General features: G+C 46.8%; 1 protein-coding gene across 2 annotated transcripts; it reads left to right on the top strand.

The window, feature by feature from the left end:
* The first annotated feature begins 1,051 nt into the window (after nt 1–1,051).
* ankhd1 (ankyrin repeat and KH domain containing 1) lies at nt 1,052–25,533 on the top strand. 2 transcript variants are annotated; one of them, XM_076162708.1, is made up of 39 exons: nt 1,052–1,507; nt 5,748–5,901; nt 10,061–10,217; nt 10,427–10,589; nt 10,752–10,899; nt 10,992–11,225; nt 11,328–11,422; nt 11,928–12,083; nt 12,225–12,306; nt 12,834–13,025; nt 13,148–13,257; nt 13,456–13,543; nt 13,739–13,866; nt 13,961–14,104; nt 14,193–14,295; nt 14,396–14,658; nt 14,802–15,089; nt 15,185–15,614; nt 15,767–15,906; nt 15,993–16,104; nt 16,192–16,337; nt 16,461–16,603; nt 16,706–16,919; nt 17,045–17,220; nt 17,378–17,540; nt 17,653–17,748; nt 17,856–17,972; nt 18,068–18,236; nt 18,338–18,534; nt 18,673–19,031; nt 19,158–19,310; nt 19,543–19,692; nt 21,171–22,689; nt 22,776–22,965; nt 23,506–23,631; nt 23,735–23,986; nt 24,281–24,465; nt 24,558–24,722; nt 24,895–25,533. In XM_076162708.1, exons 1-39 carry the CDS (start codon nt 1,229–1,231, stop codon nt 24,952–24,954), a joined length of 8,046 nt encoding a protein of 2,681 aa, XP_076018823.1. In that variant the 5' UTR covers nt 1,052–1,228; the 3' UTR covers nt 24,955–25,533. The 2 variants fall into 2 exon arrangements, with proteins under 2 accessions (XP_076018823.1, XP_076018824.1); XM_076162709.1 differs by having other exon boundaries at nt 1,053–1,507; nt 10,442–10,589.
* The last annotated feature ends 47 nt before the right edge of the window (nt 25,534–25,580 follow it).

Here is a 25,580-nt window from a genome sequence, read left to right as displayed (position 1 = left end):
CAAACATGTTTTTCTATTTCAGTAGTAAATATTATACTCTTTATTCTCAGTAGACTTACCTTATGTGAATAACTTTAGTTAATTGGCAAAATAATATTCACAATAACAAACCAGATACTAATAGCATTAAGTATTAGACACTTCTACATATGAATCTACCTACCAGTGTATATAGTTGATATAGGTAGCCCCTCCTGACCAGCAACACTAATATAATACTGTTTAATTGTTCAAAACTGTAAACTTGACAGTTAAATAGACATTCTTCATATTCAGTACTTAAACTTTGAATACCTCAGCACATCTCACTGGTTAGTTTTGTTTGTGTGGGAATAGAGAAGGCTGGGGTCCAAACAGCACCTTTTCACAATAAAATCACTTTTGTTTTAGAGGGCCATTTTGAAAATATGCCTCTACCTATCATGTGAAAACAACGTTTAGTAGACACATCCACTGACAAAACCAACTGAAACACTTCATGTTGCTTCAATCTGCCGGTCTAAACTTCCACAAGTTCTTAAATACTATAAGATTAAGCCTTGTATTGAATATTATGGGGTTTTATTTCTATTTATTTTCAACAAAACGTATTTTTATACATAAAATCGGTTGACCTTCCATTCTAAACGGTAAAATCAGAGTGTAAATAAAAGTCATGCATTTTATTTCTAAATTATAATTTTGTTTATGCCCACGGAAACATGATAAGTTACACCCAAGCTATTTCAGGGTTTCATTCGGAGTCTTTTTTATGGTGTAATCTAAATTGACAACACAACCGCCACACTGTCACCGTGCTCCTGTAAGAGTCTCTGCGGTGTCCCCGTGAGTTTACATGAAGTGAAGCTAGCTACCAGTTCACTTGGCCTACCATGTCATGTCTTGACGTTCGTTCTACAGCCTCGTGATATTGGTAAACCTAACATGACGTTGCGGTCTCTGGTGTGACAAGCATTCTACGCAACCAATACGAAGCAAGCAGCTCCAAATCGGAACCAATAGTATTGTCGGGATTCTCCTCGAGGGCGGTCTTTCTGAGAAACAGTGCGTATCGGGTTAGGTTGTTAGAAAGTTAATGGCTGGGGGAAAGAGATCCTCCTCAACCCTCGCTTCGGGAGAGTTTCTGGATTCCCTGAAGTAAAATCACGCAAATATCTTACAAGAAACAGCCCGGACGGACGTTTAAGGCAACAGTTAGCTCGTTAATACACGTATCGTGGACATAATTATGCAGGATGCAGTAGCCGGGACGGCAATGCTGACGGACGGCTTCGAGGACGAGATTGACTCGGTGACTCCTCGCTCCCCAGCGGCAGGGATGGGGGTTGGAGCGACACCAGGAGGAGTCGGACTCGGGGGCATTGGGATTGGTGTGGGCGGAAAGAAAGTACGCTTGTACGGTGAACCAGGCGGGCCTGCTGCAGAAAGACTGGATTTCAAACTAGCGGCAGCGGCCGTCCTCTCCTCTGGTCCAGGATCCGGCAGCGACGAAGACGAGGTTTCAGAGGTAGCTACGCTAAGCTAGTTAGCTAAGCCTAAGCAGAGAGCTAGCCAACATTCCTCTCCTTGCGCGAGCTGGCTGCTAGCTAGCAAATTAGCTCGCCGTTGGCAGCCACCCCCTCCCAGGCCGAGGAAACCAGGAAAATAAACCTGCCGTTTATTCGAACCAAGCCTCGTGGAGGTTCAGTTGCTTCTAATATGTCTGGCGTCGACAACATTTCACAAGACACAGTCAGTTGGGCATGTTAACCGGGTGAATGTTTTATTTATGCAGCGCAGGCTGTGGCCACGGCCTAGTTCGGGTGGAAGCGACGACGGCCTCATTCGGTGCTGTCGTCTCGTAACACCCATCAAGTTCGGCGCTCTCACAGCGGCTTTTCAGCCACAGCAAATGGAAGATGTCCGCAAACCCACGGACACACACAGCTAGTCAACACTGCCATTTCGTAGCTGCAAGTGGTGCAATTACGTCACTTTTCTAAATCATGTAAATTAACTCTGACTTGTCCTGAGCTAACTTTTCAATGTTTGTTGATTAGGCTTTCCTCGCGGAACTACACGGCTTTGCGACAGTCTGTGCTGCCATATAAGCCAGTTGTTTTTCATTTTATACGCCTGTCGGTCAGATTGCAACAAGCACCGTGTCAGCGCGATTTGCGTTGTCACAGTTTTGAGAGCAGCAGCAGCAGTTCGCGCTGAGAGGTGTCCAACTTTCCATGTGCTAGCAGCCGCACACGGGTACAGGTGTGATGGCATCTCAACGTACAACATGCGCTACTGTTGTTACGTGTTAGTGTCAGCACACGACCCCCGATCGATCAGTGCGTTCCAAATTAGATTAAAGTAATTAGATGGCGGGATTTGACTTAACTATGTATTCAAGCACTCGCTTGAAATAATCTAATATGTACTGGTTAGACTCTGATGAACGTGGTTAAGTACGCGACAATTAAACGCGAATTGGAGTACCTTGCTCATTTCATTTGTCAGTTTAGAGACATTAAGGCATCAGCTATACTATTGTCGTTTAATTGAGTTTACCACATCATATGACGTGGCTGCCACTGGAATGAAACTTGTCAGACTGCTAAATGTCAAATATTTGAATACCACAAGTCCACCCTAGTAGACATTTTAGTGTGAATCTAATGTTAATTATCGAGCCAGATCAACTTCACCAGCCACGAGTAAGAAGGGATGCTGTTTAAACTGTCAATCATCATAAAATGGGATTCATGGCTTTGGCACTGTTACGGTTGAGCACTGCCTATTACCTGTTGATCATCATCTAAAATCTCGTTCCTGATAAACCTTTGACCTTTATGTGTATAATTTTAAGCTAAACTTGATTTGCATTGACAAGACAGTATACCGACAAATCCTGTACTCTGTCTGAGCATCAGGTGCATTGCAGCAGAGGAAGAAAGTTTGCACAGTGATAATGACATTAGGGGTACTTTAATTCAATCATATTTCAAACATAGGCCTTGTGTGTCATATAGCTTCACTCTGTGATGCCTTTAAGGGAGTGCTTGTTGTGGTGTTTTACTCCAGTGTAGAGCTCCCTACTCTGGGCAGCAGCTAAAATCTGAGCCCCAGGATTAAGCAGATGCCATTCTGGGCCTCTCCAGCTCTCTGGATACCAACACTCTGGGAACTGTAGTTCATTAATGGTGAAGACTGTGATGTCCATTGTTGATTATAAAAGCCTTTGCTGAACTACATCCCCCATGGGTTGTGGCGCTCTTCATTGCAACCGTATAGCCAAATTCCTCCACATTACTGAATGCACTCTCCCGCTAACATTTGCAGTCTGGGCCAGGCCCTTAAAAGCCCGCTGCAGCATATGGATACAATGGACAGGGAATTTCACTTTTCTCTTTTTTATGGGAGCATTGAACAGTTTGACGTGAAGGTTGGCTTTCTATAGGAGGTTTTCACCTTCTTCACCGTGGGAATCAGTCATAGATCTATGCAATATACTGAGGATTCTACTTACTAATATTCTCAATAGAGCGCCAGATGATACTTAACCAGTCTGTGCCCCACACTTTTAGCTGTAAAATAATTTATTTACAGAGGTCGGGGCATAAAAAGAAAATCAACATATCGGTATTAATTTGTACAGTCTACTTAATTTTCTCATGTTTGTGTACTGCAAGTTCTTAAAAAAGTGTAGTTAAGTAGAATACATATGTTTTATGAAATCTGTCCTAGATGTGTGTTTTATAATTTCCACAGGTAAACAAAACATGTATTCAATAATCAACTGGCTAAAACCAACCTAGCTCGCTGCTAGTGAGATGTCATGCGTAGCTACAGAACACAGTAGAGACTTTGAGCGGTGACAGTTGCGAGACCACTTTGATGACCGGAAAGTGGATCTGCGCTACATGCACAAGCATGAAAGTGGCAGGCCGCTGTAGTCTGTAGATCTACTATAGCAAACGCACAGGTTTCAAGTAGTAGAGCTACAGGATACGTCGAGTAAGGTAGCAGCTACACATAAGTGCAGATCTAATTTCCGGTCACCGTAGAGGTCCTCGCAGTCGTCACTGCTTTAAGTCTCAAACGTCCACAGCACAGATCCCAGGGTGCTAAAGCTCTTCTTTTGTCTGTGTATAACTTCCGCAACTACTCGTGGTACAAATATGAAACATTTACTGAAGATTCACGGATAACACCACAGCTACCCTTAGCAGGAAGTTGGCTTGCATGTCGGTAAAGGTAAATGTTGTCATAGTCGGAAGGTCTAATCTCAGGTATGAAAGTGTTCAGGGGACAGCTTAATCAGCTCCGTCAGCTGATGGCTTTCCATTTTCATACCTGCAAACTTGTCACCTTTTTGGTGAATGTCTCAGTTTGAAATCTGTTGCATAAATATCTTATTTTAAGCAAGAAGACAAACTAGAGAAGAACAGGTGCAGTATGGAACTAGAGTTGATTAAGGTTAAGATTGGTTAAGCCTTGTAAAGCTGAATCAGGTTCAGGCCAAGTAGTCGTACCTGCAGCTTCTACTAGAGCTTAGAGTCCAGTCTGCTTCTCTGGATCGACTGTCCTCAAGTGTACTCCGACTGAAGTAGTTCTGATGTCTCTCAGTTTTCTGCTAATCAAATATTATATTAACCTAGAAGGCAGTTAATGCATGTAGGACCTACTCCATGTGTGGTGCATCCCTGGGGGGAAACAGGAAAAAAAACAGGATTAAGACACCCAAACCTAACTCAGCTCTGTATTGGACCCATCAGCAATACAACCCCAGAGCACAAAATATAAATAAAATCCTACCTGTCTACCCAGAATAGTGTTTTTGTTCTCGGTTGTAACTTTTGCCCTATTAGAGGCAACGATCATCTTATCTGTTGTGAATGTGTATGTATATGTGTGCGCTCAGATAGCCCCAATCCTAGCTTGGTGTGCAGCCCAGACCATCTTTTTCCTGCTTTGCCCTTTGTTGTTGTGTTTGTGTTATTTCCGTCGTCTTAGGCGCTAAGTAAAATCATTTAGGCTGTGTGTATCTCGGTGCTATGTTAGGTATTTGTGCATTATTTAACGGGGATGCTGCAAGCTTCATATAAATCATGTTTGTAATGAGCTTGGGTGCACTTAAATCATGTTGAAAACAGTGCGGCTGCAGTGCAACTTACCAGTGTGTGTCTATTTAAATCATGGTGATATAATCCAAGTAATTAAACAAACTGTGCAAACGACTGAAGAAGTTCGTACCGTGTCGTGTTGATTTCCTGGTTGCGTCAGCATGCGCGGGCAAAGAGAACGTGGCGAACTTCCTCCGTCCTATGGTGTGGTGACTCAATTGCGTGAATATTTGTTTTCTTTGTTTTCTCATCTTAGAATGCGCATAACCGCCAAAAAAAGACTCGGGGAGGGAACCCCCCTACAGAGTTTGTCTTGGTACCTGGGAGGCTTTTTTTATTCCCATCATTGCGCTCCTCAAAGTTAATAAACAAGGCTGCATAGTACTTTTATGTGCTATTTGTGTGTTTGTGAGACTTACAGGTAATGTCAATACCAAATAGAAATTGGAATGCTTTATATAGTAATCAACCCTGTCAGCACAATACAAATGTTTTCACTGCTGAGCTAGTACAGTTTATGTTGACTTATTTGATAACTAAGCAAACGGTCATTCGTCATAGTCCAAGTCTACTTTATCTTGTAAAGTGCAATGTGTGTTCCACTGAATGATCTCGGGTGTAATGCCTCCTCTGTGCTCCTCTCTCTACCAGGTGGAGTCATTCATCTTGGATCAGGAGGACCTTGATAACCCCATCATGAAGACGGCATCAGAACTCCTTCTGTCCAGCGCCACAGACGGAGTAGACTTGAGGACAGTCGACCCAGAGACGCAGACTCGACTCGAAGCTCTACTAGAAGCTGCAGGTACGACTACTCTGCCTGAACCTGATTCAGCTTTGCAAGGCTTAACAACTAATCAACTGTGTTGCTTAGTAGGCGCCAGGCTTCCTGGTCATACTGCACCTGTTCTTCTGTCCTCTTCTTTGTCTGTCTTCTTGCTTAAAATAACTCTGAAATCTGTCGCATAAATATCTCTCACTTTGTCAATTCCAATACCCTTAAAAAATGTGTATAATATACCTCTATATGAGAGTATGTGCTAGTTTGGCCAGTCTTGTATCAGCAAAAAGTTTCATAAGCAATTTTGATAAATGAGTTTGATTGGAGCTTGATTTGCCAATGTTCACCTGAGCCGGCGATAAGTGTTTCACCATGAAGCTGTATTGAGTAGAGGAGAGATGAAGTGCTGTGTCAGCACAGTGCAAATATTAGAATACTGAGGACTAGCAATCCTTTCATGTTATGTAGAGTATAGTTTAATTTTACTTTTATGGATTATAAATGCCTGACACAATTGCAAAGAAATATTAAAAGGGACTCATCTTTATATTCATATATATTAAAATTGATTTGGAATTAAAAGTGTTAACATACACACTCATTTGACTTTATTCATATTGGGACAATATTTAGACTTGGTAAACTGACAGATACAACGATTTCTTATTCAAAACAACTTTGACATGAGTTTTTTATTGTAATTAAATATTTGGTATTTTCTTTATTTTCTTTCTTATATACTACTATGACTGGAGTGTGTGTGAGTGTCTGTCAATACAATGAGCACCATTCATATCTCCAACTGCCACAAGAGACATTGTTCAGGTGTGGGGCATTTGCATAAGGTGCTTTTTATTCCATCTACTATTAAATTTTACATTTGCAGTAACAAATGTATAGTTCAGTGGAAGATCAGAATGGAATCATGAATGACCCCACAGTGGTGAATGACACCATTGATGTGCACTACTCCATAATGATGTCACGGTTGTTAGTGACATCATGGATGATGTCATCGTTGACTGCTGTGCATTGAAAAGTTTGAGAACAGCGCATGTGGGTATAGTATAGGAACGCACGGCGAATGGGAAATATCATGGAGAGGATGTTACGGCATGGTGAGCGAGCAAAGGTAGAGGGTTGGGCTTTTAAGGAGTGGGACAGGAGGTGGATGGAGGGTCCAACGAAGAAGATGCGTCTTGGCATTGCTCAATGGGAAGAGATCCAGCGGCAGGAACGCTTTGGGCTGAACGATTTGGGTAAAAAAAATAAAATAATCTAACATGAGATGCCATCACAACATGAACTGCTCTATATTGTAATGCAAAGATTGAACTTAAAGATATGAAATGACATAACGTTCATCCAGAGTTTAGAGCACTTTTTTAAAAACCTGTCTTTGGTTTCTGCGTTAATCGACACCATGTCTCCAGCGAGGTTGTAGGTGATGGCGTTTGTTACATCACGGTGCCTTCGTGACGCCTTTCCAGTCCGCAACCAACTCTGACATTGTGGCATGTTTGGGCTCGGCTGGAGCTGCACTACTTCCACTTGACTTTGTAGTCAAGCACTCATCATACAGCGGCTGGAGGCACTTTTTCAAGTGCTGGAACAAGTTGGCAGCGGTGCTTTGGAACGTTGTGACAGCTTCACGACAAGCCTTGCACAACACCTTGCTTTGTTGAACATCTGTAGACTCCAATCCAATATACTCTCAAATCCTCTGGACTAAATTCGGCAGTCTGTTCGTATGCAGAGTCAGCTCGGGCCACTTCTGATTGTTGAGCATCACTATGATAAGAGGAGCATGGCGTCCATTTGTGATACGATTGATGTGGCAGTTTAAAGCCTGGGTCAGACGCGATACATTATGTATATCCTAAATCGCAGTCTTCGAATCGCAATTTTGCTTGCAGAATGATGAATCGTTCAGCCCTAGCTTCCATTGAAGGGGATGAGGAACACTTTTGTTCCCATTGTAGTTGCACGTCGTTGCCCTCTTCAGCATAGGCGTCACCTCTTGGGTGAGCCTGGCAAACCAACACACAACCAGACTACGTAACTTTTCTTTATACAGTGTAATTAGAGAACACAACATTATAAAGTCATATCTGCATTCTTATTTGCAGTCAAACGGTTGCTTCCAATGTCATTTACAACAGTATCACATTCTAGCTCTTAAATGATAGTGGTGTCGCAGATCTAACAAAGTGATGTCATCCAATAAATTAAGGTTACAATTGTGGCGTCGTCCCAAACGTAGAGGTACAACAATGATGTCACACAGGCCCCCTGTTTGCCTCTGGCTCTTACACATCGCGTCTTATAGAAGAGGACAAAACAGAAGAACGCCGCTTGTTGTCTGTGTAAATATTTCAGTTTTGGGGGGGAGGTGGATCAGGAGCGGGTGCTTATGGGTAAACACACTGTGTATACCCCTTTCATCCTGGGTCTGGACTTGATGCCACAGGCCCAAACACCTTGGCGTTGTGCTGTAATCCGCCCTCCTTTGAGGCATTTGATACTGCTGGGATATGACCCTGATGTCACAGAGAGCTTGACATTTATTCACCTTTATTCCGCTCTAATGTTTGGAAATTGAACTACCTGCTAATGAAATAAGGACGAGCTCGCAGCTTTTAGGGCTTTGAGCTTTCATATTGACTTTCTTGCTTTTTTCTGGTATCCTTGTCATTTCATTGGCTATGAGGATAAACAGGATGTTTGTTAAAATACATGTTTTTTCCGCTGGTGACATAAGCTCAGTGGTAGTCGGAGGTAGCTCGTCTCGGTATAAACACGACACATTCTGCCGTTAAACAAAATGGACATTGACCTCAAGACATCTCAAAGGTCAAATTTGTTTTCCTTCTTTCACTGTCAATCGTAGTTTAAGTGTTAGGGCAGGTCAGTTAAATTGGATGCAGAATAGGTCAGTTGTTTGGTGTTATTTGCCAACATATTGTTTCAAGCCTTTCCAAGCAGGCCTTCCCAAAATAACAGTTAAAAATAACAGAAAAGGATCACTGTCGGCTGCCCAGTAAACACTTTGGATTGTTTGTTCTCACCTGACGTGTTTACAGAACTCCGGGCCAAAGCCGTGTGTACGGTCTGTTTGGCTCCAGTGTGCTCTCATTCCCTGAGATAAATGCAGTACAGTAAAACATTAATGATCAACTTCCTAGACCTCTGTGTCTTCCTCTGCCTCTGGGGCGATTGCGAAATCTTTGACAGAACGCCAAACTAAGTTTAGAGGGACCACAAGGGCCGAGCTCCCTGCTTTCCTGGCTAATGGATGGGTAGAGACCCAGGCTGTAAAGTTCAACGCTCACACTTTCTTGTCCTCTTGTCCGCTCCTCTCACGTATATTTGGCACTCGCTTTCAAAACACAAGCTTCCACACTTTCAGCTCCTTGTTCTGTCTTCCCAAAGAACTCCCTCTCTCACTGTAGGTCATTAGAAAAAGTAGTCGTTTGTCTTCTTCTGCTTGCTCGTCCCCTCTTGTTCCCCTCTTTGGCCTTCACTTCTCTTTCATGACAAACACACAAACACGTGTTTTGTTTTCTTCTCCTCACATGGCATTTTTGCTTTTCCTCCCAGCTGTGCTCTCCTCTCTCGCTGACCACTGTCTCCCGTTTCGGTTTCTCTCCCATTCGGAGCGTCTTGCGCATGTATAATTCACAAAGACTGAGACCTTTCTTTTTTTCCTCTGCTACCATTAATAGCCTGATACTAAATCCTGACTGCTAGTTTGAGCCCATGTGGAGAACTAACATTACCTTCCTCAACTCGCTCACTCGAGCTGAGGTCACAGATCTGAGTTTCCCCACAGATGGTTATTATTCTGTACCTTGCTCTCCATTTGACCCCAGTGGTCAGTCAAATTAAGATGATTTAGAATCACAGATGGAGTAAAGCAGTGAATTTGGAATATAATGAACCTGCATAGTTGGCTATATTAACAAATGCTTGTGTGTGTTTTTGGTTTCTTTGTGTAATTTTGTGTGTTTTGTGTGTGTTTGTGTGTGTTTTTCTCCCTCCCCTGTTGTGTATGCTGTTACTAACCCCTGGATTGGATTGGATTGGCTGGACTGGACTTGCTGCTTCATCTGGTCTGGTGTGGTTGTGCTCCCCCTGTGGTTTGCCTTGCCCTATGCACCTCTGCCCCTTTGGTGTCCGGCAGGCATCGGTAAACTGTCCACTGCCGATGGTAAAGCTTTTGCAGACCCCGAGGTGCTGCGGCGACTGACATCATCTGTAAGTTGCGCCCTGGATGAGGCCGCAGCCGCGCTGACCAGAATGCGAGCTGAAAACACACTCAACGCAGGCCAAGCTGACAAGTATGTATCTCGCCCACAATGGCACTTTCATATGTCACTTCATCCTGTACAAGTCAATACTTGCTTTTATACACACAAACACGATCACGCCACCTGTCTCATGTCTTAGCCTCGTTCATGTTTGCTCCTGTAACCTGTGACGAATATATAGCAGTGCATTTGTGAGGCCTTTGTGTCTTCACCTGTCACATTGGCAGTAATTGTAGCAGTCTGGTTATTTTCAGCCGTAGCTTAGCAGAGGCGTGCTCAGACGGAGACGTCAACGCTGTGCGCAAATTGCTGGATGAGGGACGGAGCGTCAACGAACACACAGAAGAAGGAGAGAGCCTGCTGTGCCTCGCCTGTTCAGCTGGCTACTATGAACTTGCACAGGTGTGTGAAAGCAAGGTTGTGCGTAGTTATGACTGCTGTGTGTAATTTCTGTACCCTGAAATACCCATAGTGCCAAAGAAATATAAAATGGCAAGGAGTTCATTAGTTTAGTGCAAAATTGATCAAAGCCATCCGTCTCTTCTCCTCACCTTTCATCCTTAGGTGTTGTTAGCCATGCACGCCAACGTGGAGGACCGGGGCATCAAGGGGGACATAACACCACTCATGGCTGCAGCCAGCGGAGGTTATGTGGACATTGTCAAACTGCTTCTGGTCCATGGGGCAGACGTTAACGCACAGTCGTCCACAGGTAAGCTCGTTCTCCACAGTTAGGTTGACTTATTTCCTGTGCCATCTCTGTTTCCAGTTAGGTTTTAATCTTCCTGTTCTTTGCCCTCACAGGAAACACAGCTCTTACATACGCATGTGCTGGTGGCTTTGTGGATGTAGTAAAGGTGCTGCTGAAAGAGGGTGCTAACATTGAGGACCACAATGAGAATGGACACACACCTCTCATGGAGGCAGCCAGTGCCGGCCACGTGGAGGTGGCGAGGGTACTTCTGGAGTATGGCGCCGGTATCAATACACACTCCAATGAGTTTAAAGAGAGTGCTCTCACGCTCGCCTGCTACAAAGGTTAAAGCTCTTAAGTAGTCCATTCTCCCCATTAATTACAATGTTTAGCTCCTGTGCCATCAACTTGATCTGTATATTAACTGTATTTGTGTTCCTCTGCAGGTCACTTGGATATGGTGCGATTTCTGTTGGAAGCTGGAGCAGATCAGGAACACAAGACAGATGAGATGCACACAGCACTGATGGAGGCTTGCATGGTGAGCATCTGACCCAAACCCAAACACTGTTTTAGAGACACAAAGACCTGTTTTGTGTCCCAGTTGTTTGTCTTGGACGTTGAAAGTTCCTGCAAACTGCATTGTCATCTGCAGCAACTGGTGTTATATTTTTTAATATAACAAAGAATCCAGGGAGAGCCATACCATAATATGATATTGATTTCAACCAACGTCCACAGAGCTAGTTTAAGGCCTGTCGTGTTTTCCCATGTAAGCTGCGTGGCTCAATACTGTACTGAATGTCCTCTTATTAGAGCTATGTGCGAATCATAACATGCAAACATTTGGACAGGCTGTGACTCACAGTGGATGGCATGCATTGATAGGATGGGATAAATTACATGTCTTCATACTCCTTATTAAAGTTTGTAATTATGACACAGTGGAAATGCAGTAATGGCCCAGTTGTGTTGAAGTGCCCTCCCATGCACTGCATTTGTTGTGGTGCTTATCTCTACATTCTCCGTGTGTCTCGCTGTCCCAGGACGGCCACGTGGAGGTGGCGCGGCTGCTGTTGGACAGCGGTGCGCAGGTCAACATGCCAGCAGATTCGTTCGAGTCGCCCCTCACCCTTGCTGCCTGCGGAGGCCACGTGGAGCTCGCTGCCTTGCTCATAGAGCGAGGAGCCAACTTGGAGGAGGTGCGTTTGTAGAAATCTGTGCTTGAGCATTTAATGTTAATCTCATTCATGTTTACGTCGACATTTAAGTAGTAGTTGTCTGGCCAAGGTCACACCCACTTGAATGCTTTCTTATCTGCTGCCGTTTCTATTTGTGTCCAGGTTAATGATGAGGGCTACACCCCTCTGATGGAGGCAGCCAGGGAAGGCCACGAGGAAATGGTAGCACTGCTGCTAGCACAAGGTAAGAAAGGTTAATCTCTCAATTTGGAAGATGGAAATAGAGTGAGGGAACAAACACACCTCTTTCTTTGTCAATACGCACACTTGTCCTCTTCAGTTATGACAGTTACAAGGCATGTGAAAGTGTGGGAGGTTTTTCTGCTTCCATCCAAATGATTGTTTCCATTTTATAGCCATCTTAAATGACGACCCGTAGCACAGACTGTAAGCACTGTAATGGCTGCAGGCATTGTACCAATACATTTAGAAATTGTACAAATTTCTATTTATGAGCAACAGCTTGTGAACATTGCTATTATAATAGAACTAATCACATCGAATAATAGAAGCTTTAAAAGGAAATGACTTGCAGAATGACATTAATGCCTTAAGGTTAAGTTCAGCATCATAAAATCAAACATGTACAACAGGGCAAAATAATGCTGACAAGGCAGTCTGCAGAGAACAAAGTTTGCCAAATGAAAGCAAGATGGTTTTCTGTATTCGTCTGAAACGCGGTGCTCAGCTGCTCTACTGGTGTTTTTCCAGGTGCGAACATCAATGCCCAGACAGAGGAGACCCAAGAGACGGCACTGACTCTGGCATGTTGTGGAGGCTTCTTGGAAGTGGCCGACTTCTTAATCAAGGCGGGGGCTGACATTGAGTTGGGCTGCTCCACTCCCCTCATGGAGGCTGCACAGGAAGGCCACCTAGAATTGGTCAAATACCTACTGGCTGCAGGTGAGCAGGGAGGAACGAGGCAGGGAGCTGGAGATCTAGGACGACAGAAAAACAAAGAGCAGCTTGAATGCATTTGAAAAGAAATCATGTCACTGTGTTAATATGTTGCTTTTGTAAATCAGGGGCAAACGTCCACGCCACCACAGCTACGGGTGACACGGCATTAACGTACGCGTGCGAGAATGGACACACTGATGTAGCCGACGTGCTGCTGCAGGCTGGAGCCAACCTGGTACACACCTCCATTATTTACTTTATTAGTTATTTTTGAAAAGGCCTTTGTTTTACTTTGATTTAGGCAATACCAGAAGTAAACCAAATGATGTGAAATACTTTTTGGCCCGTCGACTTAGCCAACACGGCCACAATGCTTCTCTTTCGCTCCTGGATGGAACCAGCTGTTAATGATCTGGGTTTTTTTGTACACTAGGAACATGAGTCTGAAGGAGGAAGGACTCCTCTGATGAAGGCGGCCAGGGCGGGACACCTCTGCACAGTGCAGTTCCTCATCAGCAAAGGTGCGTTAATCACTAGTTGAGTTGGAGCTGAATGAGCTACAAACCACTGATGAGAAGTTAACATGTATGTAACAGTGACATTGCAAAAGGATAAGTAACAGTAGATATTTGGATGCAACTTCTCTGTGAATGTAATTAAAGTCTCATTAACGCGTACATGTGGAACTCTCTGTTTTCCCTTCTTGTCATGTGTAGGCGCGAATGTGAACAGAGCTACTGCCAACAATGATCACACAGTGGTGTCTCTCGCCTGTGCTGGGGGACATCTGGCTGTGGTGGAGCTGCTACTCGCACATGGGGCAGATCCTACACACAGACTCAAAGTAATACACACACACACGACTCGGAGACATCAGGCCAATAAGACTGTACCAAGTGTGTTTAGATGATATTACAAACCATGTTTTCTCTTCCTAGGATGGCTCCACCATGTTGATAGAAGCTGCTAAAGGTGGCCACACCAATGTCGTGTCCTATCTGTTGGACTACCCCAACAACATCTTGTCTGTCCCAGCCCCTGATCTCTCCCAGCTCACTCCCCCCTCGCAAGATGCCTCTCAGGTAAGAACCGCATTGAGCCGGCTATTACACATTGTCTCTTTACTTAAAGGGTGTCTGGTAATTATTCATATGTCCCCTTCTGTTGTAGGTTCCTCGTGTCCCATTCCAAGCTCTCGCCATGGTGGTGCCCCCTCAGGAGCCAGACCGAGCCCCGTCAAACATTGCCACTCCCCCCTCTGTCTCCAGCAAAGGTGATCAACGAAAACCTGTCACCTTTTTCATATGAAATCACCTCCGCCCCACTCAAGAATTTGATCTCTAAATGTCACTGCTGTTGTTCACTGAATTCAGGTGCATCCAAACAGAGACAAGCAGCCCTTCAGCCCGGTGTCCCCAGCTCAGTGGGCCGGGGGCCTGAACCAGAGCCTCTGCCACCCTTTCACTTGTGCCAGCCCCTAGAGTGCATTGTGGAAGAGACGGAGGGAAAGCTGAACGAGTTGGGCCAGAGGATCAGTGCTATTGAAAAGGCCCAACTTCAGTCGCTAGAGCTCATTCAGGGGGAGCCGCTCACCAAAGACAAGATTGAGGAGCTTAAGAAGAGCAGAGAGGAGCAGGTACACCTACATCTACACACGATGTCACCCTTCTTCTTTCCAGTATTGTGTTTTAAATGAGATTGAATTTACACTTCAAGGAAAATGTGTATAATATATCCCAGTAAAAGTTTAGTTAATTGATGTGGGCGTTGCCTGCTTAGGTGCAGAAGAAGAAGAAAATCTTGAAGGAGCTGCAGAAGGTGGAACGCCAGCTGCAGCTGAAAACACAGCAACAGTTCACCAAAGAGTACATGGAGGCGAAGGGCTTAAAGGAGGAGCAGGAGCCGGGGCAAAGCCAGGGCCCGGGCCCGGGTCCTGGAAGTACATCAACCACTCCGAGGGGGCATTCCACCAGATCAGTGGCCCAGGCACCCTATTTCTCCGACACAGATGAAGAGGATAACAAAGATGGGGAGCATGAGGAGCAACCAGGAGAGGATGGGGAAGAGGTTAATACCGTGGCCTTTAATTATTAAATGTCAGGTATAATGCAGTACTGCTGTGTCGACCTCTGAGGCTTAAGGTGTGTTCTGTAACTTTTCAGGAAGAGGAAGAAGACGAAGAGGAGGAAGAAGAAGGAACCGAGGAAGAAGCAGAGGGAGAAGACGACGATTATCCCAAACTCCCTCAGGTGGGCACAATCCTTTACCGGGATGGGCCCCAACCACCACAGCAGCCTCCTCTCCCCCCCTCACCCCAGGCCCAGCCCCAGCCTCCCCCTCCGCCTCTTCAGACTGCCTTCGTCCCCATCCAGCCCCTGCCAGACTACAATCCTGCAGACTACCCGGGAAGTACGAGCCCGGAGCTGCAGAGGGTTCTGGTCGGGCAGCAGATGTTGGGACAGCAGCAGCAGGGTCAGGGCCAACAGTTGGCTGGACTAGGCCCGGGAATGATACCTCACCAGGCTCCAGATGGGCTAATGGTAGCTACACCTGCACAGACGCTCACAGACACGCTGGACGACATAATGGCAGGTTAGTCGACAGCGTTCAAAGAGCTCTCTGAAATGGTCCCTTGGTTATTTGTTCTTCTTGATGCGTCTTTAGCCATGCCCACACTCTGAATACGTGTCTTCATCCCTGACTTGTTTGTGTTGATGATCTGTTTCCTTGTGTCTGTTTTGCAGCTGTCAGCAGCCGTGTGCCCATGCTGAACACTACAACCTCACCTACGCCCCTGTCCCCACCGTCCACACAGACGCCCGCAAACAACGCATCACCCCCCTCTGTCTTGCCGCTCTATCCCTCCGTTGACATAGATGCACATGTAAGACCACATCAGGAACCATATCTACCATGTTGAGTATATTTGTGTCCTCTTCCCCGGTGAGTGAGCTTCTCTTCCCCCCACAGACGGAGAGTAACCATGACACTGCGCTCACGCTGGCTTGTGCAGGAGGACATGAGGAGCTGGTGTCTGTCCTCATTGCACGGGGAGCCAACATTGAGCACCGGGACAAAAAAGGTTTGAGATGATTTAATGATCTAAGTTGCATGTTTTGATTCATAGTTGTGTTTTTGTAGTAACCAGTGTCCACTTTGTTTTCCACAGGTTTTACTCCTCTGATCCTGGCTGCCACTGCTGGCCACGTGGGAGTGGTGGAGGTGCTCCTGGACAAAGGCGGCGACATCGAGGCTCAGTCGGAGAGAACCAAAGACACGCCCCTCTCCTTGGCCTGTTCTGGGGGACGCCAGGAGGTAAAAACGACACTAAGAACTCAACTTTATTGCCTATTTCTTTTGTAAAACTGGGTTAGGGTTAGTATGAAATGTCGTCTTGCCATTAACTGTACTAACCTTTAACTCTCTTGTGTTGGTCAGGTGGTGGAGTTGCTGCTGCTACGGGGAGCCAATAAGGAGCACCGCAATGTCTCAGACTACACACCTCTTAGCCTGGCTGCTTCTGGGGGTTACGTCAACATCATCAAGATACTTCTCAACGCTGGGGCTGAGATAAACTCCAGGTTAGAGACATCAACCTCAATATACACTTTGTCCACATTGAATAGTTAATTGTTGGCTTCATTTGGGTCAAACTTAATGTTTTTATTCAACCTTCTTCTCAGGACTGGCAGTAAGCTGGGAATCTCTCCTCTGATGCTGGCAGCCATGAACGGTCACGTACCGGCAGTGAAGCTGTTGTTGGATATGGGCTCGGACATCAACGCCCAAATTGAGACCAACCGCAACACGGCTCTCACTCTGGCCTGTTTCCAGGGAAGGGCTGAGGTCGTCAGTCTGCTGCTGGACCGCAAGGCCAATGTGGAGCATCGGGCAAAGGTGAGAGAGTCCAGATCACATTCACTCTAAGCTTTATGTAGCCATCTGGAATTGAACTCGAGAAGGTGAGTCTCTAGTGCTGCATCCTCTGACCATCTTCCTGTCTCATTCCTCTATCCGTACAGACTGGTCTCACTCCTCTTATGGAGGCAGCTTCAGGAGGCTACGCGGAGGTGGGCCGAGTGCTGCTGGATAAAGGCGCTGATGTCAACGCTCCACCCGTTCCCTCATCTCGAGACACTGCACTCACCATTGCTGCCGATAAAGGCCACTACAAGTTTTGCGAGCTGCTTATTAACAGGTGAATGTTGTTTCTGTCCAGCCTCCAGCACCTTTGTTAATGTGCATCAATCAGGACCTTTAATGCATATTGTGACTTTTCACCAGTCTGTACCTGTCCTCTTGTTTGAATTTGATATTATGATTCCTGACGCCAACACTACTTCCTGTCTCTGCAGGGGTGCTCATATCGACGTTCGTAACAAGAAAGGGAACACTCCTCTCTGGCTGGCGGCCAACGGTGGTCATTTTGACGTGGTCCAGCTCTTGGTCCATGCCAGTGCTGATGTGGATGCAGCCGACAACCGAAAGATCACTCCGCTCATGGCTGCCTTTCGCAAGGTGCAGACACGGACCATAACCCTGTCAAAGTGTTGATCTCCTTTCTCCGTGTCTGTAATATGGCATGCAGGCAAATCCATTGTTTCTTACCATTGTACTTTTTTGATTTTAGGGTCATGTGAAGGTGGTGCAGTACCTCGTGAAGGAGGTCAACCAATTCCCATCAGATATTGAGTGCATGAGATACATTGCCACCATCGCTGACAAGGTAGGTGGTGATTCCCTTTCCAGCTGTTAGTCAGCTATGTCTGTTGGAGTTTCAGTAAGTAATTGAGCCAAGCTGCAAACTCAGCCAATTGCTTTTTTTTTCTGCAGGAGCTGTTGAAGAAGTGCCACCAGTGCATGGAGACCATTGTCAAAGCCAAAGACCAGCAGGCAGCTGAGGCAAACAAGAACGCTAGCATCCTCCTCAAGGAGCTAGACCTGGAGAAGGTAAAGTCAGACACTGTGGCTGTGGTTTGAAAGGTCAAAGTCTCCATAATGTATGTTGGGATCAGGACCGACACGCTTTTATGTGTGACCTACAGTCCCGGGAGGAGAGCAAGAAGCAGGCCCTGGCAGCCAAGCGTGAGAAGCGTAAGGAGAAACGCAAGAAGAAGAAAGAGGAGCAGAAGAGGAAGCAGGAAGAAGAGGAGGGGCAGAAAACCAAGGAGGAGTTCTCTGAGATGCTGGAGCAGAAAGAGGATTCAGCAGAAGGTAACGTCCAACATCCAAAACTCAAACCACGCATGCTTCTTGCTTTTATTGCACAGGAATCCTAATGTCATCTCTCTTCTAACTCTCATTTTCTCTCTCAGAAACGGAGGTTCCTATTGAGCCTCCGAGTGCAACTACCACCACCACCATTGGTATTTCTGCCACCTCCGCCACTTTCACTACAGCTTTTGGTAAGAAGCGAGCGAGTGTGGCCACCACCCCCAGCACCAATCGCAAGAACAAAAAGAACAAGACCAAGGACTCGCCAAATGAACCCATCATATTACAGGACCCGCAGGTAAGAACGGCTTCTTTAACTAAAGGCATTGTAGCTTGTTTTTGATGTTGATCTGCTTATAATTGTGACTAGAAATCCCGTTTATTTGTTTGAACAAACCCCAAATGGTGACATTGTGCATGTGCATCTTCCTTTTAGGTTGCACTAGCGCAGCACAAAGCTGACAAGAACAAGATCCACGGTGAGCCGCGGGGCGGTGGTGGAGGAGTGACGGGCGGCAACAGCGACTCTGACCCCTTGGATAGCACTGACTGTGCCAGTGAGAGCAGCAGCAGCGGGGGCAAGAGTCAGGAGCTCAACTACCTCCCCGACCTCACCTCGTCTGCCTCCTCCTCCTCCTCTTCCTCCTCCTCCTCCTCTTCCTCGGTACCCTCCTCAGGAGCGGCCCAGTCGCATGCCCTCCTCCCTGGACCAGAGAAGAGACACTGTCCTCAGCCACTAAGTGACAGCAAGGTTGAAAACAAGGTCACGGTCTCCATCTCAAAACCAACGCAAAAGTGAGTCCCTGGCGTGGCAGAGCAGGTCCTTCCTGTTGCTATGTTTCACAAGTGACAAGACGGAAGATTGTTTATTCATGACCGTGGCTCAGTTTAATGTGAGCGTCGCTTGTTTTCCCCTCACAGAGCTCCAGACATGAGCGACTCCACCCCCAACTCCCTGCCCTCACCATTCAAGACCATGTCCCTTCCTGTCACCTCGCCTAACAGTAAGCTCAGCCTCACGAGCCCCAAGAGAGGCCAGAAGAGAGAAGAAGGCTGGAAAGAGGTGGTCAGAAGGTCAGTGATTCTTTTAATTCTAATCTTTCACCATGCAACCTATGTTTGGGTTCTGTATAGATGATGAAGTTATACCCGATGTGCCCACAGTTTGAAGGACGAGACTTTGGTTTTATACCTGGAACGTGTGCAGAGATCACATTACACAGCATGCAAATGTCTTTTGTCTTTGTATCCGACGTGTATGGAGCTATGAAAGTCACAGCCACATTTATGACTGCGTCCTTTAAAGATCCAAGAAGTTGTCCGTGCCGGCCTCTGTGGTGTCTCGGATCATGGGCAGGGGCGGCTGCAACATCACCGCCATCCAGGACGTGACCGGAGCTCACATCGACGTGGACAAACAGAAGGACAAGAACGGGGAGAGGATGATCACCATAAGGTACTAAGGCTGTCCTCTGGTGGGCTGCAACGGCACTGCACGGGAGTGAGACATATGCGTGAAGCAAGGCAGTCCCCTGAATGATGTCATTCATTCCTACTCACCAGTGCAGTGCAGTGTGCCAGTGACTGCAGTGAACGATTGTTATTTTCGAGACTTGCATCAGGTTGGGTTATTCTCTGTCGATGTCGAGTGTTAGTGATCCATGGAAGGACATCTGAAAATGTTCTCCCTGTCAGTTTCATATTAATGTATAATGGAGCAGGAACATGGCCTCTGATATTTCACTCTTCGTGTCTTTACTCCATCATTCACTTTAATAAAGAAGACATTTTGTCTGCGGGTGTTTCTGAAAGCTGACAGGATGGATCGATCCTAGCTGTCGTTTCTTTGTCATCGCTCCGTCTCGCAGCAGAGTCGCGGCTCAGTTTCCAGGTTGTCAGTTAGGACGCTAGTTTAAGGCAACCTAGTCACTTACAGGTTTTAGGTTGAATGATAGAGGTCTTTACAGTGCTTGAGCCGCCTGCATGTGATTGGACCAGACGCAGCCTTTGAGCCGAGCAGACTGACAACCTTTCTGCTTTCCTCTGACAGCTCCATGTCAGAGCAGCTGTACACGTCTCCCCAGGACTCCCAGACTTTCTCTCCAACACATTCTGCAAAATTTTGTGACATTCTTACCTAAACCTAGCTGGCCTGACTGAGTTGAACAGCTGTCTGCTGAGAGCTGGAACGGAGGGAACTTTGCTTTTGTGATCCATTTGGTGTATTAACAGCAGAAGCAGGGTCCAGATTTCCATGCACAGAATGTTCTCTCTATTTATCACAAAGTGTTGGAAAGGGAAAAACAGACTTGCTTGTTCATGTAGAGCAGAGACACAAAGCTAAAGTCAGTCAGGCTTGCTAGATTCCAGTTGCTCTTTTGGAGCAATTAAAGTGTTTATATGTGGATCCTGTTTTTAGCTTCCACAGAGCAAACTATCTCAGGCTTGGTAAACACGGTGGCTGCATGAAGCCGGATGTTCTGATGCTTACATGTGCTGCAGACTGATGGAGGAATTCAGATTTGGTGAAAATTGTTGCAATTAGTTATCCAGCTGTGCCTCCATGTGTCGGTGCAATGAGATCCACAAGTGAAGGAAAGTGTTGTTGAAATCTACACGTTTGAGCCGAGGCCAAAGATCTCCTTGATTTCATCTTTGTTGTCAGAATTTGACCACAGTTTGACTTCATACATTTGTCATGAACTACTGTGCGGTACATTTGAGCATCGGCACGTTACCTGACTTTGGAGACATTGTTGTCATATTTGAATGTGTCAATGGCGGACTGTAAATAGCTGTACTGATGCTGTCTCACTACAGAGGTGTTATTCAGGAAGTGTTTGCTTTCATTTATATACACAAGAAGGAAGGGAGCTATGAGTGTTTGCTTTTCAAAAGGTGCATATAGTTTAAATGTGTTCTTTGTTGTTACAGAGGAGGCACAGAGTCTACAAGGCACGCAGTCCAGCTGATCAACGCTCTCATCCAAGACCCAGCCAAAGAGCTCGAGGACCTCATCCCCCGGAACCACATCAGAGCCCCAGGCTCCAAAACCACCTCGGCCTCCTTCCCCAGTACCACGGGGGCAACCAGTGGTTCGGCCAGCGGACCAAAGGCGCTGAGCTCCTTGGTCAGCTCTACAGGGGGCGTCTCCTTCCAGTCAGCCTCATCTTCATCATCATCCCCCTCTCAGGTTGGGGGTAAGATTGGGAAGGGGCTGTCATCAAACGTGAGACAGCCTTTCCCCGTGTCCCTCCCCCTGGCGTATGCTCACCCTCAGCTGGCTCTACTGGCAGCTCAGACCATGCACCAGATCAGACACCCTCGTCTGCCCATGGCCCAGTTCGGTGGCACCTTCTCCCCCGCCGCCAGCACCTGGGGGCCTTTCCCCGTGCGGCCCGTGAGCCCCGGCAGTGCTAACAGCTCTCCTAAACACAACGGAGGGAGTAGCAGCACAGGCGGTCAGGCCAGACCCAACTCCTCTACCCACAGTGAGCACAGCTCAGTCAGCTCAGGAGTTCCCCTCACCACCTCCATCACCACCAGCGCTCCCAACACATCCACAGCCTCGCCTCAGACCCCCAACCCGAGCCCATACAACCCCCAGCCCAGTATCCCCACTCCCTCCTCTGTCAGGAAACAGCTCTTTGCCCCCGATCCCAAGCCTGCCACCGTCAACCCTGCGTCTGTTGCTACCACTGTTAGCAACACAGTGAGAGGCACGGGATCTCCTGCCCATCACAGTACTGCTACATCTACCGCCAATGCCTCTCTGCAGTCAGTCGGACCCATGACACAGCCCCCCATCCAGCTCAACAAATCAGAGGCCAGTGCCGTCGCCACTCCTGGAAAAGACAAGCCGTCTCTCCCTGCCGAGCATCAGCCTGCCAGTGAGAGCATGGGCTCTGTCGGCTTCCCCGCCCCCTCCATGGCTTTACCTCCCAAGCCAGAGCCGCGGCAGCAGTTACCTCCCCCGCCCTGCTCTGTACCATCCTCAGAGGCGCCGCCACCACTTCTCAACCCACAGCAGAGCTCCCACCTCCAATCAGCACCACCTCCTGTCCTCTCACACAACGTCGCACACCCCAACAACACTGTACCCCACTTCTCCGCTCCTGCGCCCAGAGTCTCCCATCGTATGCAGCCACCAGGGCCTTACTACTCCCTTCCTGAGCAGCCACAACAACAGCAGCAGTCGCAACAGCAGCAACAGTCTGTGTTTGTGCCCCTCAATGTTCAGCAAGAGCCCCCTAAACAGATCCAAAACCAGGTGACGCAGTCAAGTATGCCTCCACAGGCTCAGGCCTCTCTTCAGGTCTCTGCTAACTTAGGGATGATGAACGGTTCCCAAATGCAGCATGTGCCCAATGCAGGCAAGCCACAGCAGATGCCCCCCAACTTTGGTCCGGCAGGACTCTTCAACTTCAGCAGCATCTTTGATAACAACAGCCAGGTGAGCTGAATGTCCCTGACCAACATTCCAGCTCCTGTTTTGTTGCACTGCTCATGCTTTACAATGTAATTATTCACAACCTGCAGGTGGGAAACAATCAGGTGTGGGGAACGTGCCCTCTACCCGCTCGCTCGCCTCCGGAGCAGACGTACTCGGGTCCCGCAACCTACATCGGCATGGGCCAGATGGAGAGCATGATGCCTCCACCTCCTCCTGACAGCTCCAAGGCCCCCGGATACCGCTCTGCGTCCCAGAGGATGGTCAACAGCCCCATCGGTACCTATGACTTCTTTGTTGTCGCTTACCATCCATCTTTTTAAAATTTAACCAAGGGTCGGTCCCTCAGAGAGCAACATTGCTAAAACAACAGAATGAAGAGGAAAAAAAGCTGCAAACCAACAGCTTGTACAAGAAATTAGTCAGCGTCTTCTAAAGAAAGGACATTGTAAAAGATATGCAATAATACAATAAAATCATATACAAGGGAAGAAAATACAAATTTCAGCAAATGCACTGCAGCAGATAGGAGTCGGGTATCAGACCAGGTGGTTTGGCTGCAGAGCAGAGTATAAAGTTTAATGCTCACCCAAACAGAACATGACCTGAAGCTCTGCACCTGTTCACTTAACTGTAAGACAAGTCAGGGAAAAATGTCCAAATTGAAGAGAAGAACATCAAATTCTTCTGTATATTAAATTCTCTCCCCTGTGGGCTGGAGGAAGCTGGAAATGTTCGTTTCGTCTTCAGCAGAACAGTGTTCATTGTGGAGAAAGGATTGAATATTCCGTGGCTAACTTCTCCCGTCTCCACCCACAGCTTTGACCAGCTACGCCACCAGCATCTCTGGCAGCCCCGTGTATCTGCACGGGCACACCGGGGTCGGCACACCCTCATTCAGCAGACAACACTTCTCTCCTCACCCATGGAGTGCATCCACATCAGGTACGTGTTGCCTTCTCACCTTCTCATCTCTTACCTGATAACACATTGTCAGCAGGCTGTACCTGTTCTCACACACGTCTTTCTTACTCCTGTTCTCCCCCAGGTGAGTCTCCTGTACCTCCTCCATCGACGGTGTCGTCCTCAGCCATGTCGGCCTCAGCGGTGGCCCCTCCTCCGCAGCCCAAGCAAGGCAACTCCTCGCAGCAGGACCGGAAGGTTCCGCCACCCATCGGCACGGAGCGCCTGGCTCGGATCAGGCAGACGGGCTCGGTCAACCCACCGCTGCTCACCACCAGCTACACGGCATCGGTTGGACAGGGAGGCATTTGGTCATTTGGTGTTGGCAGTGCCTCTGGTGAGTTCTGTTATTATGTAAATCATGTTAGTTTACTGCCACTGTAAGTCATCTACACTTAAAAGCTAATGTTATGCAGCTATTTGATTAATCACCAATTGACTACATTTGTTATAGCTCCCCTAATTAGGAATAATTGCTGTTATAAATAACATTTGCTAGTGTAAGTCAACTCTTATATGTAACTATTTATCTCCACTAATGATTATGATCATTTTAATCAGGAGTGGTGATTTTGTCCTCTCTGGTAAAATCCATCTAATCTAATCTGACCTGTGGTGTGTGTTGTGACAGAGGCCATGTCCGGTTGGTCCCAGCCCCTGATGAGCAGCCACATGATGCACCCTCAGCTGCAGGCGGAGCAGTCGGCCTTCTCTCAGCACCAGCCTATGGAGCAGGACGACACCGGCATCGCAAACCCTGCCAACAACTACCACCAGCCCCAGCATCTGCCCAACAGCTACATGGACTTCCCAAAAGTAACACGACTCCCCACCTCTGCACGAAAGAAACCATTTCCAAACCTTCTTACACACACATATTAAGTTGAGTTGCCCATGTTTCTGTTCAGGGGATGCCCATGTCGATGTATGGTGGAGCCATGCTGCCCCCTCATCCTCCAATGGCCGAGGGGCCGGGGGGACCAATGTACAACGGTTTGCACGCCGGTGACCCCGCATGGAGCCCCATAATCAAAGTGGTCCCAAACAACGCAGATAATTCTGACCCACAGCAGGTACGTTTAGGTTTTGGTCAGAAACTTGAAACTTTTCTGACTTTGTGTTTTTGTGCCTAACTCTTCTAACTGAACCTTACAATACTGCGGTCATCCTTTATTTAGAGTCGTCCTGACGGAAGCCTTTGTCTCACCTCTCTCTCTCTCTCTCTCTCCTTCCATCCTCTCTCAGGTGTGGCCTGGTACCTGGGCACCTCATGTTGGCAACGTGCACCTGAACCACGTTAACTAGACGGCGTCCACAGCAATCAAACGCACACAGCATGACCCACAGTGCAAACATGAAATACCAACTGACGAATAAAAACCGAATAAGACAACTTAAAAAGAAAAACCTGCAACATGTTAACTTTAGTAGAGACCAGAGAGTGAAAAGCAGAGGTTGAAGAATCGGAAGTTCTCTTGACGCCATTCTTTGATGTGCCTATCTCAAATAAGGAGAGAATATTGGGCGAGGGCTGTTATCAGTGCCCCGATGATGCAAACAAACATGCGTGATCACCTGTTCAACAGGATCCATTCTCTGCGTAGTTTAGCGATTTTGAATTAAACCCACATACACCGTTCTTGGGCTGCAAGGGGGCACTCTACATGAAGTAGCTATTTAAACTTGGCCCAGAACTAGTTGATGATTACCTAAAGAGAGAGAGAAATCAGAACCTTTTAGAGTGGTAAATACATGTATAATTGTTTACATACTAAAAAGGGTTAAAATGAGAGTAAATTTCATGTCGTATAGTGGCTCTACTTTATGTAGCCTGTATTAATGTGAAATATTTACCTTAATATTCAATAAAAAGATTGAAAAGTATCTCATTGTGCCATTTTGTAAAACATTGATCATGTGACATGAACAGA

The sequence above is a fragment of the Genypterus blacodes genome, unplaced genomic scaffold, assembly GCF_046128005.1.
Source record: "Genypterus blacodes isolate CSIRO-AG114 ecotype Tasmania unplaced genomic scaffold, CSIRO-AGI_Gbla_v1 ptg000128l_1, whole genome shotgun sequence".
NCBI classification, from domain to species: Eukaryota; Metazoa; Chordata; class Actinopteri; order Ophidiiformes; family Ophidiidae; genus Genypterus; species Genypterus blacodes.
This window is presented reverse-complemented; position numbering and strand designations above follow the sequence as displayed.

Excerpts from the sequence above, each read along its gene's own strand:
- ankhd1 (XM_076162708.1), top strand. The coding sequence starts at position 1,229 with ATGCAGGATGCAGTAGCCGGGACGGCAATGCTGACGGACGGCTTCGAG. Across the intron at positions 14,659-14,801 it reads AGAAGAGCAGAGAGGAGCAG|GTGCAGAAGAAGAAGAAAAT; the intron begins GTACACCTACAT and ends TTGCCTGCTTAG. Across the intron at positions 19,032-19,157 it reads ATCTCAAAACCAACGCAAAA|AGCTCCAGACATGAGCGACT; the intron begins GTGAGTCCCTGG and ends TTCCCCTCACAG.